Source organism: Sphaeramia orbicularis, chromosome 24 (assembly GCF_902148855.1).
Source record: "Sphaeramia orbicularis chromosome 24, fSphaOr1.1, whole genome shotgun sequence".
NCBI lineage: Eukaryota > Metazoa > Chordata > Actinopteri > Kurtiformes > Apogonidae > Sphaeramia > Sphaeramia orbicularis.
Genome location: NC_043979.1, coordinates 43,017,818 through 43,039,230, shown reverse-complemented (window position 1 = coordinate 43,039,230; position 21,413 = coordinate 43,017,818). Strand labels below are relative to the sequence as shown.

General features: G+C 37.5%; 1 protein-coding gene across 2 annotated transcripts in view; it reads right to left on the bottom strand.

Moving 5' to 3' along the window:
- The window catches only part of LOC115414935 (dihydropyrimidinase-related protein 5-like), a 31,370-nt gene that overhangs the window by 4,958 nt on the left and 4,999 nt on the right, over positions 1–21,413 (bottom strand). For both annotated transcript variants that reach the window (XM_030128297.1, XM_030128298.1), the window contains exons 2-10: positions 13,404–13,518; positions 10,999–11,148; positions 3,747–3,905; positions 2,378–2,557; positions 1,806–1,874; positions 973–1,017; positions 809–884; positions 488–644; positions 268–409 (exon numbers count right to left, since the gene is read on the bottom strand). In XM_030128297.1, coding sequence (XP_029984157.1) covers positions 268–409; positions 488–644; positions 809–884; positions 973–1,017; positions 1,806–1,874; positions 2,378–2,557; positions 3,747–3,905; positions 10,999–11,148; positions 13,404–13,514 — 1,089 coding nt within the window. In that variant the 5' untranslated portion in view covers positions 13,515–13,518. The remainder of the gene's footprint in view (positions 1–267; positions 410–487; positions 645–808; positions 885–972; positions 1,018–1,805; positions 1,875–2,377; positions 2,558–3,746; positions 3,906–10,998; positions 11,149–13,403; positions 13,519–21,413) is intronic.

The window sequence follows — 21,413 nt, the reverse complement described above, 5'->3', positions numbered from 1 at the left end:
GAAGGGATACACAGATGGAATATTTTTATATCGTGGAGAAGATTTTTTTGTTGGTGGAAATATATACAACAAAAATACAGAAATAGAAAATACCATCAGCTATTGGCCAAAAACTAAATATCACTATCAGTATCAACCATAGATTTAGCAATCAGTGCATCCCTAATTGCCGCAAATATAGTTATTTTGTTATAAAATGATATTAAGTTGTAGGATTTTGTTGCACAGCCCTCCTACTTTTCTTCAAACAACTGAGTGTGCACATACCACTCCCCTCTCCCAGATGACACTCATCCTGTCCTGGACTCCAGGCACTCCGTGGGGGATCTTAGTGAAGTCCTCCTTCCCCAGTGCTCTCTGCTTGATGTTAAAGGGACGGTGCTCCGAGGCCACGACGCTCAGAGTGTCACTGAAAGCAGCATAAGCAGTTTAGCTTTGACAATTACTTGAGCTGACTAAAATACTTCAGGTGTTTCAGATGACCTACTTTCCCAGCAGGCCCATGAGGTAGCTGGGAGTGTTGGGGTCCACCCGGAGAGGAGGGACGAGGACGTGGGCGGCGGCGTGAGCCCAGTCCTGATGGTAATACTGCATCCCATTCAGCACGGCGTGAGCTACTGTGGTCTCTGCATGGACCACTTTACCTGGAGAGACAGGAGGAAGGTGGAAGGTGGCGATATTGTCACCTTTATCACTGACCCATGATCACCATCTCAGTTTTTTTTATTATCTTATCGGTCATCTGGTATGCTCTTTAATCTGCATTAACATTTACAGTACAATACAAATAAAGTTTTTAGTGACTCACCTTGCATCTTAGCAGCAGCGATCATGTCTCCAGCTGACATACTGGACACGTTGACCAGGTAGATTGGGCAGCGGGCCTGAAAAAACAATAACACTCAGTCATTTGTTCATTTATCAGTTAACACCCAAATGAGATATTGAAAAGTGCTGCTGTTGACTGTTTACCCTGTTGGCAATGGTCACTGCTCTGTGAGTCGCCTCAGATTCCAACTGCAGACAAAAACACAAGGAAAACTTAAGTATATACTGAACATACATAACTATACTGTAACAAAATAACTATGATATTTTGTTTTTGTTGCAGTCAACTGATTTATTTGCTTGTGAAAGTAGTTGTAGTAACTAAAACAGCAGAGTTTTTGTGTTATTTCCTAATCTGAAGAGCATCTTTGTTAAGTCAGTATTTTTTTTTACATCAAATCCAGAACTAAAACTCATCAAATATCCAAGTGTTACCAGAGTCCTGCTTTCACTTACATTCTGATTTTAATGAAAACAATACACATAAAATATATGTGTGTTCTACCAACAGTGTGCAGACAATTTAAAACAGAAAATGGCATACATTTTAAACTACTGAAAGACCGATCTATGGAATTCAATGACCTCAATTCCAAAAAAGTTGTGCAAAATGTAAATGAAAAAAGAAATCTCGTAAACCCACATTTTATTCACAATAGAACAGAGAAAATGTATCACAAAACAAACATAAGGTGCTTTTAATTTAATGCTAGCAGCATATTTCTAAAACACTGAGACAGGGCCATGTTTAACATTATGTAGTTTCTTTTAATCTTGTTTTGTCTTTTACCCAGCCCCTGATAATAATCAAGTTAGTTTGACTTAGTTATTTTTATGAAATGATTAGAGATGCCAGTATTGTGGACTTTACAGCTCAACAACAGTAATATTTGAAGAATATAATAGAAAGCAAATAACAGCAATACTACTGATGCTTCCTGTTTATAAAAGTCCATCTGATGCTTATGAAGACTCACCTCCTCTGGTCGACTGATCTCAATCCCTTCTGGTCCACTGATGCCTAAATCCAAAGCCTCTTTGGCGCCCTGAAAAACAAAATCTTTAACTAGAAAAATTTCAATCTCTGAAGAGGTCATATCCGATTGCTGGTTGTTGACAGCTTGGCTTGCACACTGCTGACATGCTGCTGAATTATGGCTCAAGTTAGATATCTTAAATTAGAAAATATTGTTAAAAATAAAGCAATAAAGGTGAAGAAGAAGCTGGAATAGTAGACTTATAAAAAACAGGAGAAGATTTCTTGGGCTCTCATTATAAAGCCTAAAATTCTTAATTTTAATAAGAATAATAGGAATAAAAAATATCTTGAAAAATATAAAAGGTAAAAATAGGGGGAAATCTGACTGTTATGTCTTTAACAACCTGAACATTTTGGACTTTGAGTGGTTTTAGTGGAACAAAGTATGCAGGAGGAGCAACAATTAGACAACAATTATCGGCTGAGTATGAAAACATGCAGCTGTTCTGAACATTTCTCTTTTAAAGGAAAACAAGGAGACAGATGTATCACTGGATCTGCTTAATGTACCTCTGCCACCAGCTCTCCGTTCTCAGCGTGGACTCGTGCAATGGCTCCAATGTCCTTACAGGTCTGTAGTGTCTGGTACAACTCGGAGTCCCGCAGCATCATCATGTCTTTATAGGCCATGAACATCTGGAAGGAGTTCACCCCGTGTTCCCTCACCAGGGTCTCCATCTCGTTACGTACCTGAAAGTAAAGGTCAGGGGTCAGGATGTCAATGAAGGACAATAGGAGATGGAGGTTTTGTCAGTTATGAACAAGTCATTATGTCAGTTCTTTCTGTACAGTAGCTATGGCTGTGCTAAAATTCTCTTCTTTCTTCGATTAAATGCATTCTATGGACTCTTTTTTCTGTGTTTCATTTTCCACTTTATTATTGTATTTGTTTTTGTGTTCCATTTCATGTGTTTTGCCTTTCTTTTTTGTGAAATACACTGAGCTGCCACTAAGTTTTTGGTTTGTATTGTCACAAACAGATAATATATGGCATTAGCCAGGGTGAAAATGGACATGAAGGAAATGAAAAGCTCTATTTATATACTTTATATGTGTGTGTTTGAGTGCATTTGTTATATGAAGTGTGAAATGAGCTTGGAAGGAGATCAGACTGCTTTTACATAGGCGACTGTTGCAGCCAAAGAGGAAAATCTAATTAAACTCTGTTTGTTAAACATGGTCTAAGGTAAGTAAAATGTCAGAGTGTATAATATATTAACCTGTTCCTTCCCACCTAATCTGTGTTAATATCGTGTGGGATTGGATGTGAAATGGAAGAATGTTTGATTGAGTTTTTTTTAAATAGTGCTTTTTCTTAACCTTCACATTAAACAAAATAAGACTTAAAAATAGTGAAAATGCAAAACTATAAATAATGGCATGCACATAACATTGTTTAGTGCTAGTGGACCTCACGTCATAGGCGTTCTTTTCAATGTCTTCCTATGTTAATACATGAAATGATGTAACAGTAAAGAAAACTGAACTGATGTGACCACTGACATAAGTGCATTACATCAGAATGGAAGGAAGATATTATGGCGTTATCAGCTAGAAGAAGATTCTAGCTCTAAGACTTTACATATAATGAGATGTGGCACATGCACAAAGCCGGCATACGATATAGTACAGACATTTGAGCCAAAGGCTGAATAAGGCGCGTTGACTCATAGAATCTGTCTAATGCGCCCACTGAGCATGTGTGTTAACCTAGATCCTGCAGGGTTTAATCTAGGTCATTACACATTTCACCCAGATATGAAAATGGTTTCACTGCTTCGTTATTCATTCCGTGAGAGTAAAAGATTAAAGAGCTGTCTCTAAATGGTCTAATGGAGGTGTTCTGGGCTGTGGTTTGTCTCGTGGTCTGGGCTCTCACCTTGGGTCCCCACCATGTCACGCCGACGTGCAGAGCGTAGTCGCAGCAGGCCTTAGCATCAGCCACGGCTCGGCTCTTCTCGTAGGTGTCCAGCAGGGAGCAGTGTTGTTCTGGCAGGACCAGAGACATCACCATGGTGGTACCACCCATCAGCGCCGCCTGGGTGAGGACGGGTGAGTTAGAGGGTGAGGAGGAGGTAAGGATGGGTGAGACAATGGGACAAAGAGAGAGAGAGAAAGGAGAGAGTGATTAGAGAACAATGATCTCACTGTCAGTCCCATAGACTCTGTTTGTTCTGGTAAAAACTGTCCCTCCTTATGAACTGTCTCCACATCATCACACTGTCGGAGGCAGGTTTTATATGGGAATATGATCATTAGAGTGACTAAACTTTGTTAAAGTGTAAAATAAAAAGTGCATAATATGTCACTGCTTCTGTAATACCTGAAATGTGGACTTTTACACAAGTGACAGACTCACACAGAAAAAGAACGATGGATAAGTGGAATTGAAAATAATATATCAGTAAGTTGTATTGGATTGTGGCTTTTGTAAAATAATTGCCAGAGTAATTTTGTCAGATTTTTCAGGAACCAGGCCTGAATCACACTCCTGACATGTGTGTTATTATGAGGTAGAATCTCATGACCTGTTCAACTGAGAATGTAAGCGATTTTACCAGACACGACCAGCATCATGAAGAGATGATTTAGGCAAAAAAGTCATTTTATTTTAGGAAGATGATGATATAAGGGATAAAAACACCCTGCAGTTAACTAGCTGAAAAAAACTCTTAACCCTTCACATATGAAACACTAAAAAAGTCCTGACATTTTTCTTTTGGAAGAATGAACCACTTGGGTTATAATCATTGACATAAGACCTATGACATATGAAATGCTATAACTTTGTCATCTTGAAAGTGAGCAGAAGTGATATTTTACACTGTAATTTCCCTGTCTGTCTGTCTGTCTGTCTGTCTGTCTATCTATCTATCTATCTATCCGTCCGTCCGTCCGTCCGTCCGTCCGTCTGTGTGTCTATCTAGCTAGCTATCTGTGCCTATAACAATTCTCCAAAAAAAAAAACCTATTTGATTCAGACTTCAGTTCTTTGATTCAATCACCTACAATTTGGAATATCAAGACAATACCATGACGGCGGATTAACTTCACAAAATTCACATAAATAAATGAAAAAACACTGAGAACACTCTTGCGTGCTGTCTCACTTGCTGTTAAAAGTTTAATGAACCTACAATGTAGTGGCCTTTTCCTCATTCTTTTCGAGCATAACCTTTCTCCAATCCATCTGTCTTGCAATATGAATTAGCTACAACACACAAAAAAATTCAAACGTATCATGTGACAAAAAAATTAAAAATTCACATGCAAAATGGAGGATGGAACTGTGACTCAGAGCTGTGTCGACATGAACACCCTCAAACTACCTCAAAAATTACAAATAAAGGGGGAGGAGAAGACGAAAAGGGACGTAATGGATGAAAGGGAAAGTCAGAGGAGAGGAAGAGGAGGGTTACAGGATGGAATGACGCTGAGATGAAGGGAGTGGTCTGCGGTGACTCGTTTCATTCGAGTGGATGGTAAATGCACTTTTGTGTAGCCATGACAACAGAAACTGCTCAGCCATGCCTGTCACAGGTCCACACCCTCCTCCTCCTCCTCCTCCTCCTCCTCTTCCTCTCTCTCGTTCCAATATTACACAACCACCCTTTCAATATCTGCAATATTAAACTGAGGAGTGACGGGAAAACAGGCCAAAGATAATATAGGAAATAGGAAATGAACAGATCAACGGAGATTTTCAGTGACGCCAAGTTCAGCTGCACCACCAACAAATCATTCATTTTATTACCACTACTGCACAGGTTCCCACAACTCAATAAATGACTTTTAACATGACCCTAATCCTGTGCAGGGCCATTCCTCCAGAACACACACACATCCCAGTGGCAGACATCTTTTTCTGTGTAACAACTCCATCAGTCACCAACCTACAAGACCTCCCGTTGCCATAGAGACTACACATCACCATGTGCAGCATCAGCATCGAAGGGCTCCTCCTATGCCTACATGTAGAGTGTAGAGTCATTAGTCACTGTCAGCATGTGTGTCAGTGTGTGTGTGTGTGTCAGAAATCTAGAGGCCAAGGACGCAGCAGGGGAATGTGGGATTTAAGATGTCAGTCTGTGACCTTAATTAACATTTTCTGAAAAGAGGGACAGAAGAAAAGAAACAGCAAGAAAGAGGGAAAAAAAGAAGACAGATGATGTAACAAAGTGTGTTTACTCAACATCTGAGGTACTTACTGAAAGGAGCTACATTTAGAATCTATACTTTGAAATATGCATCTAATATTATCATTAGAGTGTTTAGAATAAAGAGCTGTGGAGTTCTACCAAAGATCCCAATGTATTGTAGAGATATGAAGTGAATCAATTTCCAGAGCAGCTTTAGTGCAGCGATTGACAAGACAAACTGTACAGAAAATGGAGGTGACTTGTAGTTAAACAGTGGCTGTTTTCAATGTAAAAATAGAGCTGAGCTAGCAGAGCCATAATGTAAACTATCAGCTGATGCAGCACCTGAAGATTATAAGACACAGTGTTTTTTTTTTTTTAGTGAATGTTAAAATAAGATGCTATGAGTCTTAGTTTGATGAAGAAAACTTGATGATATCATAGTACAGATGTGTGGAAACACTGAGCTTTATACTTTATTCAGTGAGCGAATACACACTTAATGGATACACAATGTTGATTTATTGGTGGTTTTGGTTTTAAGTGTGTTCTGGTACCAGACCCCCACCTGCTGGTGACAGTTTGAAATATCAATGCTACTTAGAACTACTGTGAACATTTCTATTTTCTGCGAAGGATGAAGTGTTTGTGGCTTGAGTTCCCAATTCTTTTGTTTTTTTTTTTAAGGTAATTAAAAATAAACCCTTTTGGACTCAGACATCAGCTCAGTAAATGCTGATAAGGACCACTTTACTACATAGTGACTGCCTTTCCCTTTTATATTTGAAATACATTTAGCTAATAAATACTTAGATACTCTTGTTTGCAGTGGATTATTTTCACAGTGTGGTATTATGTAAAGGATCTATGAGTGTTTCTTTTCATCACTGTGAAGGTTTCAGCGGGCACTTTCCAAACTGGAACAAGCAAACTCTCTGCCAGTCAAAACTTCTTTCATCCTGCCCTGTTTCTACTTTTCATGCTGCATCTGTAACTATACTCCTCAAATAAACATCCAAGTTTAAATTAGAAATCCTCTGAGAATATGCAAGAAAATCCAAATCATCACTGAATCATCACACAGGCAGTTACTGTGTTTTCGTGATGAGACTGTACTGGTTTGTTTTGCTGATGTTGAGCACAATAACACTGTGTTCTACTGGAATGAATCACTACATAATACAGTCAAAACACTTAAACTCCACAAAGCAGCACCACTTTTCACATCTTCAGTACATCTTCATACATACTTTACAACACATTCAAAGCAAGCATTTTATTTAATAAAAGTAGTGAAGTGGAGGTGTAAGGAAGTGCAGATTGTAAGGCCCCATACAACCTAAAACACTGTACTCCCCCACTATTTCTTATAAGCATATTACTGACGCTGGCAGGACAGTGAATGCGGATGGTGACACACAAACCCCAAACAGAGGTTTAACATGAATCCCCTCTCTATTAAAGACCCCCGACCCCCCACTGTGAAGATAATCCAGTGGAAATAAAAGTGAAAAGGGAGCAAAAGTGGGGGGAGAGCAAGCATGGGTATCTCCACATACATATGAGTGTGGTGGGCTTTTGAAATCACATTATGTACCATGAAATAGGGGTTACCATGCAGTATAGGGTAATGTACAATATGTATTCAATGAATTGTAGTTTATGTGTGTGAAGTTGTAAAAAATGCTAAATCCTAAAAATGGTATCAGTGTGCCCTAGGGCTGAATGATATGGACAAAATTTCATATCTCGATACTCGTGCCAGATATCTCGATATCGATACGATATATGACGACGGGTTCAGTGAAAACCAAGCATTTTTCAGAAAAATACAAACATCACAATACAAAAGAATGTGGAAAGTGCAGTTTTATTTATAAGAACTCACTGCCAGTCATCAACATTAACATAAAGTACGAATAAATGAAATTTGTTGTGACTTCCAGAGCTGTACATGCAGGGCGAGCGCGGGGGAAATCTATATCATTTATATCGTTGCTTTTTCGATATTAATATCTTGAATGTTCATATCTAGATATCGATACGATATATCTTTCAGCCCTAGTGTGCCCTCTGAAAATCTTCCTTGTGCAACAAAAATGTGCTTGTGTGAATATGTTTGTCCTAGTATCACTTGCTCTATATTATTTAACACAAGAACCACTAGAAGCTATAATATAGCCTACCTAAAATGTCTAAATAGGTCATATATGCTCATACATTGTTTCTTGTTTGCAAAAATGTCCTCTGTCATTGCACTGACTCATTCTCTGCTCAACGAAATGTCTCAAGTCAGAGTTTGTTTCATCATCCCCTGTGAACACTATTCACTTTACACAGATGTCAGTACAAATTAGTCTAAACTGAGAGAGACAATGTAATATATCTTGAAATGTATGAACATATATCATGTGAAAATCAAATGCACTTCTATGTTGTATGTTTCCTCTCAAGTTCATGCAATTAAACAAAAATGTATTAGAATTGTTAATTGTTCATAACAATAAATAAAGAAACAAGATTTAATTTGACATTAATTGACTGTAGTATTTTGCCCTAAGTTAAACAAGGTCATACTGATTGAATATTTTTTACATGTAATTGTAGGAAAACTGTTATAATTAAGACATGCATACAATCTAAGAACTTTTATGTGGTCAGAAGAGTGGGATCAACATAAAACACAATATGAAAAAAACAAACAAACAAATATAAAAAAAGTTTTTTATGTTTGGGTTTTTTTTTAATGGTGTTTTTTAAAAAAACACAATATGAACCAAGTACAGACTACAGTATCACAAAACATAATGTCACAATACTCAAGTCTATCAATATTTTCTTACAGTCTTAACACATTTAGGAAAGCTGAAGGTCGTTTATGCCAAACCTTCACTTGTTACAGATTCTGAAATGTCCTTTATGAAAGCCTCTACCTCTGGTTCATGAATACCTTTTCTGTCCACATGGAAAACTGACACATGACTGATCTGAGAGGATTCTGCATGTCAGACTGAAGAGGTTATCAGTGTCAAACGGATTACCACTGCAGCTCTCTGATCAGCCTCTATCAGCACCTCTCATACCTCACATTACAGCTGAACACCTCAGCTTCTTTCATCCACTCCTCCTCCTCCTTCTCATTTCCATGCACCTCTCCTTCCTGCAGAGGCATTACCCTTAGCTCTGCGGTGCCTGATCTAATTGGTCGATAGCGGATCATCATCAAAGAATCGGATCAGATCATGTGGAGTAAATGGAAAGTCTAAAATGGTTGATCAGATTGGATAACAATACATCTGGAATTTACTGTATCCTCTAAACAGGGGAAACAGAGGAGGGTGGGCAGGAAGGAGAGCAGGCAGAAACAAAATGATGGGAGGGAAGACGATGCTGAAGGGAAATAGTTTCGGGGTTCATCACAATTGCACATGAGCCGTTGCCCCGGTAACACAGTCACCGTAGAGACCACACAATACTACCACAGTCATGTGTGCACACAGACACACACTCTACCCTGATTTCCACACTAACAGCGGGTTAGTTGCCATGGTAGCGGGGTCAATCAGTGGGAAGGGGCTGAGGTTGGGGGTGTGTGGGTAAGCTGGCATACAGAGGATTGAATCCCCCACTAAAGCAGCCCACTTCAGCTGGCATTCCATTAGACTCAGGCCTGTCATTTCACTAAGCTACAGCGCTTAAATCTTCCAAACACACTGGCACTTTTTGAAAGAAGAAAGACATTCAAAATGCCTCTGATATCCTCAAAATAGTCTCTGACTGTTCAAGGAGATAGAAATAGAGACTAAAACATAAGGAAAAAAAGCAGGCCAGTGGATGGATCTAGAAAATAAATATGTTAGACTTTAAATACTGGTATTTTGCCTTGCACAATCAAACAGCATAGCATTGCAACTAATATATAAGGAAATTATGGTGCTGGATATGCAGACAAACAGACTAAGATGAACCTGAAGATAAAGAGGATACACAAAAAAGACCTGGGACAAAAAGAATAAGATGAAAAAGACCTAGAAAAAGAATAAGAGGACAGCACGAGACATAACCAGTATGGCCTGTAAGTTTATTTTCATTCAGATAAATTTGTTATAATTTTTTCAATTTGTGCATACAAAAACTGAAAAAACCTTGAAATATTCACAAGGTAGAGGTATAAAAGTTGTATCGATAAAAGTTAAATGTGAACATGCAAATAATAATACAGCTGTATGTGTGCACCAACAAGGAGACTGCAAAGTTCTTTGAATTAATAACTTGAGATTTGTTTATGGTTTATTAATCGTGTGGAATAGTCCTTGGTAGAAGTCTACACTCTGAGTGCACTTACCGTATTCTCAGTGGGCCAATGAGTGTGTAAACATTATAATACATTGATTTTTACCTTGTTAGTTACAGCAACACAATTGATAACCTTTATTTTCATGTTTCTTTGTTGCTTGGACTGTGTAGTGGCAGCTGTGTGTACAGTGGATACACAAAACCTAATAATAATCCAGACAACAACAGCAGCAACATCCTTGAAGTCATGGATTCTGCTGCAGGCCTTGTTACACTCCTTCTTTTGAAATTTTAAGTCTCCTAATTATTAAATCATCCTCCTAGCTCAGAGTCTCAGGGGAGCAGTGGAAAATATGCAGAGCACTCATAGGAAATGAACTTATAAACCCATACGAATGAAGACTGAACAGCTGTACATGTGTGAGGGGGGTGTGTGTTAAAAGAGAAGTCTTTTAACCCGAAACCAGTGACAGCTGTTTGCTTGCTTCCTATAGGAGCAGCACGAGAACATGTGTGGTCATTAGTCTTGAAGAACATATGAAGGATGGGATGAATATTTGACTAAAGACAAGACAGAATGACACTAAGAGATTGTGTCTGACAGTATATCAGCTGATTCTGGATCACACATTTACCAATGGCCTATTGTAACCCAGCCGTGTGTGTCAGTGTGAATGTGTGTGGGTGTTAGTGTACCTTGGTCCCACTGTAAAAGTCATCCTGGATGGTGGCGTTCATGAAAGTCTCCTGCAGATGAACACTGGTGTCTATTCCACCTGGCAGCACCAGCTTTCCAGATGCATCAATCACTTTTGCTCCACCTGGAATCATCAACTCCTTTCCAACCTGCCACACAAAACACAAATAACACAATTTTGCTACTGCGCTTACTGCTTGTGCATATGATCAGCTTAACCACTGTGTGCTTACTTTGCTGGATTTGGATTGTGGGTCATCATTTCTAATTTCTAGAATAGTTCTCACAGAATTAAAAAAATATTATTAATTTTATAAGTGATGGAAAGTTTTTTGGAGAATTTTTATGGATCTGTTTTATTTCAGTAAACTAATCTCCATACCTGAGACTTAATTACTGCTTAATTACTATTATGAAAGTTATGCCTAATATCACTAATTTGTATCATAGCTATTGTGAGTATTCAATTTACTAATCTCCACTTAATTTAGCATCTGCTTGACAGTAACAGCACAAATAATTTATTTTGTTTATATAATTGCAAATAAGTTTAGGTAGTAAGGGGTTACTAAAATACTAACAATTTGCACATTCCTGTTTTTTTTTTTTTTAATATTGTCTCACTCTCGTTTTCTGGAGTATGCCCAAGCCCACATTACATTACCCTTAGAGTAAGTAGAGGTAAGCTATATCTATACATGAGTCAGCGATCCATAGCCATAATGCAAGGAGAATTTGATGCTCAGTGGCCACCTTCATCTCCCCTTTATGTCACCCCCTTCTTTTCTTTCTTTCTTTCTTTTTTTTTTCTTTTTTTTTTTTTTTTTTTAACTTTTTTCCTCTTTCTAATTATGTATGTGAATGTTTTTTTGTATGAGGGTGTGTAAGAAGTGTATTAATGTAAAAATGTTTCAGATCTTTCAAACTGAAGTAAATAAAATGTGCAAAAACATAAAAATTGTCTCACTCTTGCATGTGGACTTTTTTTCTCAATTTTCTGGCATTTTTATAGATAAAACTACAAGCCCACGTCTGTTGCTTTCGTAATGAAAGAAAAATTGACTGAAGTTACTGAAAATAACATGTTAGGATGTGAAACTGTCAGAGGTGATTACTGGTTACTCGGGTTCCTAAATTTTAAGAGAAAACTTACTAATTTTAGAAATTGTACCTGTTTTGTTCTCAATCTTTTATTTCATATTAGTTGTATATTTTTAGTATGTATTAATTGGATTTTTCTGTACTGTTTGTGTTTAGTGTTGAAAATGTCTTATACTGTTCCTGTGGTGAGGTCACTTTTGATAAAGAGATTTTAATCTAATAAAACAGATTTTACCTGGTTAAATAAAGTACAAATTTTGTAGGCCTCTCATCGTTTTAGAGGTTATGCTCTTCCTCATATCATAGACGTGTGTTCATGTTCATTACTTTTGTCAGGTTACAGAACTAAGTAATGTCAGTGTAAGTTCTCATTTGTCCAGGTTACCATCATATAGACCATTTGAACTTCAAAAACTACTACAAAGACGTAAGTAATGCTGAACTGATCATTAGGGACACGCAACAAAGACAGAAAAGCATCTTAGTGCTGTTTTAACCCATGTTTTCTATGTTTGTTAAAAGAGAATTTAAGGTTCAAAACACTGCAGTTGTCTCACAAAGTGTTACATCAGGGTGATGAATTAGAGAGACTGAATGAAGACACTTTTGGTAACAAGCAGCCAATGCAGTGAATTCAGTGTTTCAGTTTGAAACTGAGTTTTTATTTGTTTCTTGTTCAGATCAGTTTGTCACCTTTACCCATGTTTAATGCAAAATATGTAGTTAAAGATACCTTTAATATGCATTAATAAAGACCTTTAAAGATTTTCTCTTCATGAGATTTAATGTATAAATAATTTTGAGATGAAAACAAGACAATGTACTGTCAGTATCTGAGTCTACGTTTTTTTTTTTTGTTTTTTTTTTAATTCAGCAGTACCTGGAATGGGAGAGATCCTGTTGGTGATCTTATTAGAATAAACATCCGTGAATACAGAACAAGGTACTAACACTAAAACAGTGTTTGGGGAAGAGAGGAGTGCATCAGGAGTGGAGCTGACCTTTCCAGGTTTCTTCGCACAAACTGATGCTTATTTCCATGACAACAGTCATTGAACTAAATATAGCTTTCACTATCACAGCGTGGAGCCGCAGAGTTAACTGAGTATTTCATTCTCTTAATACTGAATCACACTAACAGCTGGGTATGCGCTGGGCAGTGACGGTCAAAGTGTACAACTGTCTGTGCACATGGAAACAGATAAATAGTGTGATGTGTATTGAATATGTATGCTCTTTAATGTGTTCTTGTGTAAAAATGGGCGTGAACTTTGTGTACTGGAGGTGTTTGTAGTCTATGTACCTGCTGGATGATGCCGTTCTCAATGTAGACGTCAGCCTCCTGGGTGAAGTCATCATTGACAACTTTTCCCCCTTTTATGAGGATACGCATGGACCCCACGTTGGTAGCCATAGTCCTAGGAGACAAACAACACCATTATAAAACAAAAGCTCTGGTCAAGAAAGAATGAACACAGTATTGAGCTTCAGAGAGAGCAGCTCCAAGTGGAAAAAAAGGGTTTAATGCCAAAAATACATCAGATCAATTAAGACACTTTAGTTTTGCTGTTACTTTCTTAACATATGTTATCTGAAATTGTACTGTATATTTATATTGATGAATTATTTGCTCATTTGCACTGGATTTATGTGCACATTCTCACTTGATTGTTAACAATGTCTATATTTAGAAACTCTTGATACTTAGCATTATTATTTTTATGGACTGTAATGTTTTTCTGTGTAAAACAGGTCTCACTTTCAAATGGGACTAAACTGTATAAATAAAGAATTCATTTATTTATTTTTTGTCACATTTTCTTAAAACTGAATGTAAGATGGAACATTTGTGAGACTAAAATAAAGCAAGACTGAGGCTTAAACAATGATATTTTAGGTAGATTTAGTTAGAAATCAATGCAAATGTTTTCCGATTATAATTTAATTTGTTTAGAATAATAATATCAACCTACTTTATTTTAGTGAACAGTTACCTAAAGTGGTCACACACACCTCTCTTCATCTACAGGAACCTGGTGTTTCCTGTCCCCTTATGTCCCAAACAACAACACTAACTGAATGTAAAATGCACAACATCCTGAGAAATATTGTCAGAGAAACTTCAGCCCACTGTGCAAAAAAAAAAAAAAGCTCCCTAATTTAGAGTAAGACTGATCTGTGACTACTTCAGAATTTTTTTGCTGAGTTATAATTTACAGTTTATGACACAAATTCAGCTTTTTTGGTCTCAGGAGACAGAAAACTTCCTCCAAGCTTTTAATGTGTGTCAGCCCAATCTATGAAATATTAAGAGCAGCAGATTTATTATTTAGAAATCTACAGGATCTGCACAGAGAGGAAAAAAATTCACATCAGCAGCTCTTACTGCATCTTTCCCTTGTTTCCTTTCTGGGTCCATAATTAGGCTACCCATAAGAACAACAATTAAAACGTACAGTATCCGCTAAAGCCACTGATCTATCTGAAATGACTCAGACTAGGGGGACTGACGCTAAAGAGGAATATAATTATACGATAATTTGTAGTTGAGAGGGTCCACTCCAGTGGATCAAGCACCTCTGATACATAAAACATCGTTATTTTCCTGATCCCATGGGTTAAGAGCTGTGTATGTAATTAACCTAATTCCAGTGTTTCTAAGCACATCTTAAAATGAATGCCCGATGGTAGCTGCACATGTCTTTGTCTCCTCCTTTTCTAAAGATAATGATAACCTCTGGCTAAGGCAGTTTCAGGTTGTAGGGGAGCACATATGGCACCCATTTTGCATATTTGGAAACATTTCTTATAGACCGCTCTTCATTGCAGTGTTTGGCTAATTTAGATTTACATATTTTCTAATTACTTTAACAAAAATTATGGGGGTGGCTAGGGATTTGCAGCACTGTCTGAGATGACGTAAAGACAATGCAAGTGTAGGATTTTTCTCCTGATTCTCCTAATTATCACACCAAAACAAAGCATTTATGAATATCAAAGAGGTATGCTCAGATTACAAAATTCTTTGCTGATTTTAATATAACATGACATGATAAATATCTTCTATACCAATACCAAAGTTGACCAATATACTGGCTCCTGATCCCTTATATTAAAGTATGTTAAAAACATTTTTTCCATGTTAGCTGCCACAACATATATCTTCAATGTAAATTAAATCAATTTGGTGAGAAATTCCAACTTAAAGCTGCAGTGTGCAATTTTTTTGGTGTCACTGGGCTAACATTATGCATTATTCCTTCAATATATTTCAATTTGACAGGTCTGAGATAAAAAAAAAAGTCTTACGTTTGTGCATGTCCTGTTGAATGTTTATAGGCTACAGAAAGTGTTTGTTGAGAGGAAGGGGCATTAAATATGTGATGGGCAGCTTTGAAAGATTCCAGCGATATGGCAGCTCCCCTAACTGTGATATTTGGGCTTCACTTTTCCATAGCAGTGAGTCATTTGTCACTATATCAAGTCAAAACATTCAAGACTTGCAGAGGGAAGGTGTACATTTTCAGATTATAGTGCTTTTCAAATTATTTGTTGTGTGTTTACATGCCTCAAAATATTTAACCAGCATCTAATTTTTGAAAGTGCAAAGTAGGTCAACCTGCCATCTCATTTGCTGGAAATATAGCAGAAGATTTTGTTTATGCCATTGTTTCAAGTCTTTTGATGTCAGTTCAGCAACACTTAAATTGTTTTTAAGATCTTCAATAACTGTCTTCCTCAGGTTTCAATCCCTCCTGGAATCATGACCTGATCTGTTGAGTTTTACTCCAAATACAGAAAAATCATTTGGGCATTTAGGTACATAAGGCATTTTTATTCATAGATTCATACATAATATGATAATATTATAAGATCCAAATGCAGCTGTCTGGCCTGTTTGGGCAAACAATATCTAGAGGTCAGAAGGTGCAACTGCTTTGTTTTTCATGTAACAAACAATAACTTCTTGTTCTTGTGAGTCCTTAAAAACTGCCTGTATTAGTATGCCTCACCATACTATAACATGCCAGTGTCTCTATGCATGTGTGTAATTGTGTATCGCCTGTTTTCTGCTGAATGCCCTCCAGTTCCCATCTCCTTGGAAACCAATCTATTATTCTGGCCTCTAGGCCTTTAGGGCCCTGCTTTCCATTCTGTAGATAGATCCCCCTCCACAATATTTACTGCTTTATGTTTCATTTTATAAAAAATCAACCCCTTCTGCTTCTCTATCGGTGAACTCATCTTCTTCTGTGTGACCCTTAGCTCTTTACCAATCATTTTAAGTTCTTCTCACCTCAGTCTGCCCTGAGCTCCAAAGGCTTTTAGTGTAATAGTGAAATGATTGCCTATACACTTAGACCTTCTTCTTATTTTCTTCTTAAGTACCAATATGTTTAACAGACAATGCTGAAAATAAGCTTGGGGCCACACTTGCTTAGCACATAGATAAACCATTTTTGCCAGGGTCAAGGTGGTGACACCAATAGACCAACTGGGAGAATGAATAAGATTTTATTCTCTACATTATGCTAAGTTCATATTCCAAGCAAAATAACCTGATCATTGGGAAACCCAGATATAAATGTGTTTTAAATGGAAAATAAATACTTTCCATGCCACATTATCACATTTGGTTTTGTCTGGTTTAGGTCCAATTTTCAGGCTCTAGATCTTTTTTTTTTTGTTTGTTTCAGTGTATTATTCCCCTCAGTGTTCTCTTTCCTCCCCTGTCACTGCCCTCCTCTCGCCTCTCCTTCCTCTCTCTATTCTCCTCCATCTTTGACTTGATTTTGTTTGACTGGGAGGCTATTGTGTCCTGCCATGAAACACATTGCACACAGCCATCCATGCAGAATAGTCTCAGTCACAGAGGGATAATTGTACAAGAACCACTCACTTTGCTGATCCCAGGAGAGGTCTGGCTTTACCAAATATGAAATCAATAAATATGTTTACATGGGGTCTAATATTTCACAAACAACTAATGTGAATGAAGATAATTTCAGAGGAGTGGTGCAATCCTTCAATAACACTTAATATAATTGTTTATCTTTGGATGGAATAAATATACTCTTTAAATATATGTTTGCAAGGACCTTGGCTCCAAAACAAAGCCAGTGTTTCAGTATGAAAAGTGTAATACCACCAATGACCACTAGATGCTGCTCAAAAAGCCCTGGCTCCCATAGTCACGCATATTAAAAATAATATCTCAGTAGTTATTTTCAAGGTCTCATTTTGGTTTTGTTTGTTTTATTTTGACTTTCTAATGTGTTATCTGGTCCATCTTTAAGCCATTGCTTAATTAGCCAGATCACATGTTTCAGGACTAATAGCAGCTTTGACTGACAGGTGTGATTGACACTTTGCTTGTGTTGATTTAATACAATATGTTTTCTCCTGACAGCTCCACTGCAGTTGCATATAGGAGGTTACTCTAACAGGGCGTAAAATGACTTGTTTCACAGAGCTTGATTAAGTTTACTGAGTCACTAACTTAGCACTTAGCATTAGTTCAACCATGACCTTTTGAACACAGCTTACTCCTCACTTTTGTCCGAATATGGTCACCTGTGGCTTAAAAAAACCAACATGGTAATGGCCAAATAACAAACTACTGGCTTCAAAACAGCAGTTCATAAACCAATGGATGACACCACAGTTACTCCATGCACTAAATACATACAATCTCCAAGTTGGAAGCTCTAATCAGAATGATGTCAGACTGATAAATATTGTCCTGCAGCTACTATAGTGAAGTAATGAACAACCAGATTTACATTAATGCTGTGTTTTAAAAACCCATTATCAACCGGTCTCATTTACTTGCATTTATTTCCCTAACATCAGCAGCCTGAGCAAAAATTCACACATCAATAATGTCGCTTAACCACTTTCATTTCACCATGTGACATGTGATCTGACAGACAGATGAGACAGAGCGCTAGTATCCAATCACCATCTCACAGTAAATCCAACACAAACAGCAGGTCTTGTAACAAATGACAGCTGACTTTTTAGACCCTAATATAAAATTCTCTGACTAAATTGCATTGAATTCAGTCCCATGGTTGTAACTTGGCATTAAATACTGATATACTCACATGTTCCCCAAAGTGGAGTGGACGAACAAATCAAAACCGACAGACTGTGTATGAAATCCTGGCCTCTATAACTGATATTTATGGGCTGAAGCTGTTGTCACTATTTTCCAGTGAGTCCTGTCCAAACCCACACCACTGACCGACTGTGTGAGTGGGAATGGGAACGCTGACTTAACAGAGTGCTGCACTGGACACTGAGAGCTTTGTGTCTGTAAGGACTGTAAAGCCAAAGGAAATTAACATCAACTTACATAATTTACAGGTTGGACACAGACAGATTCAATACTCAGCAAACAAAGTCTCTTTTTATTGTATTATCCTGCTTATCTGTACTGAAATGAAAAAAAAAAAAAATCACCTAATGTGCATCTCTTAGACACACTACAGCCATCTTTTTCTGTCTTCTTCCTCTCTCTATGATGTTTTTATTGGAAGATGTTTCTATTTCTGCTGTCACAAAGCTGGACAAGCTGCCATAGCTGTCCTTACGTATGAGCATCCTCATAAACACCATGTGAGAACACGAGTGTCATAGGGAGCTGTGATGTGACTTGAAGAGATGCAGCCATTAGTTGGATCACTATCACTGGTCCAGAACAGCTTTGCCTTCAGGTTAAAGCTACACAGTAAATCAATGTCTCTGAGAAAGCATTTGATTCAGGTTCCCGGAGGGCTAAAGAAGTGTGATAGCCTTTTTAGATGGTAATGTTATCTGACTTAAACTATGCATTTGTGTGTAATGTTGGGCCAATATTGTTGCAGAATTTAGACACAAAGCTAGGAGAAACATCAACCAAAGTAGCTCACTGACGAAGTAAATGTTTTCAAGAATACATAATGACTTGCATGATTGGATGTCTGCAGCCACCAGCAGCTCACAGACTTACTGCATCTAGTCACATATTTTCACCCTGACTGTCTATCTGTGACAGGTGTCATACTTGAAAAGCAGTTTTTCTCTTATTTTGGCAGTAAAGACATTACTAGACAATCTTAACTCATATTTAGTCATCATAATTTGATTTCCTCAAGAAACATAAACACAAACTCCTGTAGGTTAAAATGGAGTAACCCAACACCACTGATGCTGAGACACTAAAGAGTCAAGTAACAGATTTCATTATATTTACAAACCCACTGATATTAATGGTATAAACAGTCCATTACAGCTCATATTAAAAAGTGTTTTACATCAGCAACCGGATAGCATTAAACCCAAATTGTTCTGCATCAGTAATTTGCTAAATGACATTCACTGCCAAGCAGATTGGTATTACATATTCAGTAAAGAGACTGAAGATGAACATGATGCGCACTGTTTCTATTTACTTCAAAGTTCATATGTTATTTGGGCAACACCTTTACTGCATATTGCAATGTGTCAACTTGAAGCGAAAAAAAGGTGAAGCAGAAAATTTAGATAAGGGAATACATAAACACTGTAAAATGTTTCTGCTTTGCATCTCCAGATCTTTCTCCACACTTTATTAGAATAGTGGTACTTTACTCCTGCTTCTTCTTCTCATTATTTTGTGTTTATGTGGCTGTCTAAACAGGTTGGAGGTGTGTTACAGCTACTTTATGGACTGGAGTCCCTTCATTTTCAAATAGTCTTATTTTTTCCATCAGCAACATGTGGTGAGTGAAGGTGTGACACATACAGGTAAAAATTTACATACTAATATGATCCAGGGTGAATGTTTTTTTTTTTATGCTGGTCCAAGCCTAAAAGCCAATTTCCAGAAAAAACACCACCTGTCCTGATGCTGGGGCTGATGTGGTAGTATAGCAATTAGCACCTCCATCTTAGCGTTCCTCTGGCTCCTTGGTTTCCTTTGCCATAAAAGAAAAAAACAGGCGTATGTACGATAATTCTCCTGTCAGCACCCATGACCAAAACACTGATGAAGATCTGTAGTTGTCCCCCAAGCCCCTTCAATGGCAGCTAAGTGCTAAAGCTAATGCTCATGCTAGATGCTGGGTGTATCAGGATAGGTAAACTGCACAGACAAATTTTCTCAACAAGGATAATAAAATTTAACTTTAACTTAGACCTTTAACTTATCCTACACCAGCTGATATTCTTTCTCTCCAGAGCAGCAGAGAAATCTCAGCTTATTGTTTTGTGTTTCTTTATTTCTGATGCTGCATCTGGGTGTCATAACAGTAGGACAAACCCAGCGAAGTGAAAGGCAGAATATTACAATGACAAAACAAATTTAGACTCCTAGTGCAGCTTGAAACGAAAACCTTCAAAGACCACCAAGCCTGAAACCCAGATCTATTCTAGACTTCTTCAGTGTTTATGTGTGTGCTTTCTGCTGTGTCATAGAGGGTACGACAGACAAACTACCACAGACACACACATGCAAACACACCAGGCAGCATTTCTCACTCACCCCGAGACCAGCTGCTCATACACACATGAACAAATGCACACACATGGACGTACACATGTACACATTATGGTCTCACATGAACAAACAAAAAATTAAACGCATAATTCCACCCATGCACACACTGAGACACACCCTGATTAGTCTGCTCTTTCCATGCAGACAGTTTTGAAATGGGGTGTTAATAATAAATGAGGAGCAGCAGGCGGGTTCAGACTCACAATGTCACATGCTCACAATGTCACACAATCACACTTTTCATGATAACATACTGTAGTGATTAATGATACATGGACACTTCAAATTTCTACAAAAACACTGGCCTCCTACTGTTTGTGGTATGAACTGTTTCTGCATCAGCAGCTTTTTGTTGTGTGGTCTGAGTGTAACTTATGTTTGACAACACCAAACTGGGTTGTTAAAAATGTTAAAAAAAAAAAAAAAAAAACAACCTAAAAACTATAAGACTAAAATGAAATTAATCGGTTGTTATTGGCTGTTGTTATAGGTTATTATTAATTTGATCTGAAAATGATGAAATTGATCATTATTCATCAGTCTGATGACCTCAAATGTCTTGTTTAAAGATATTTAGCTTACAGTCAGAGAAGTAAAGAAAGAAGAAGCATTTTTAGTCATATTAGTAAAACTGATGATCACAATAATTCATAACTGTTGCATCTCTGCTTCCTTTAGTGTTGCTTGCAGTTTTTTGGTGATATCTTTAACAGTATTACTACAAATATCCACATTTTTTTGTTCAGGGCTTTCATGTTTATCACTGAAAATGCTTATTTTGCATTCATTTCC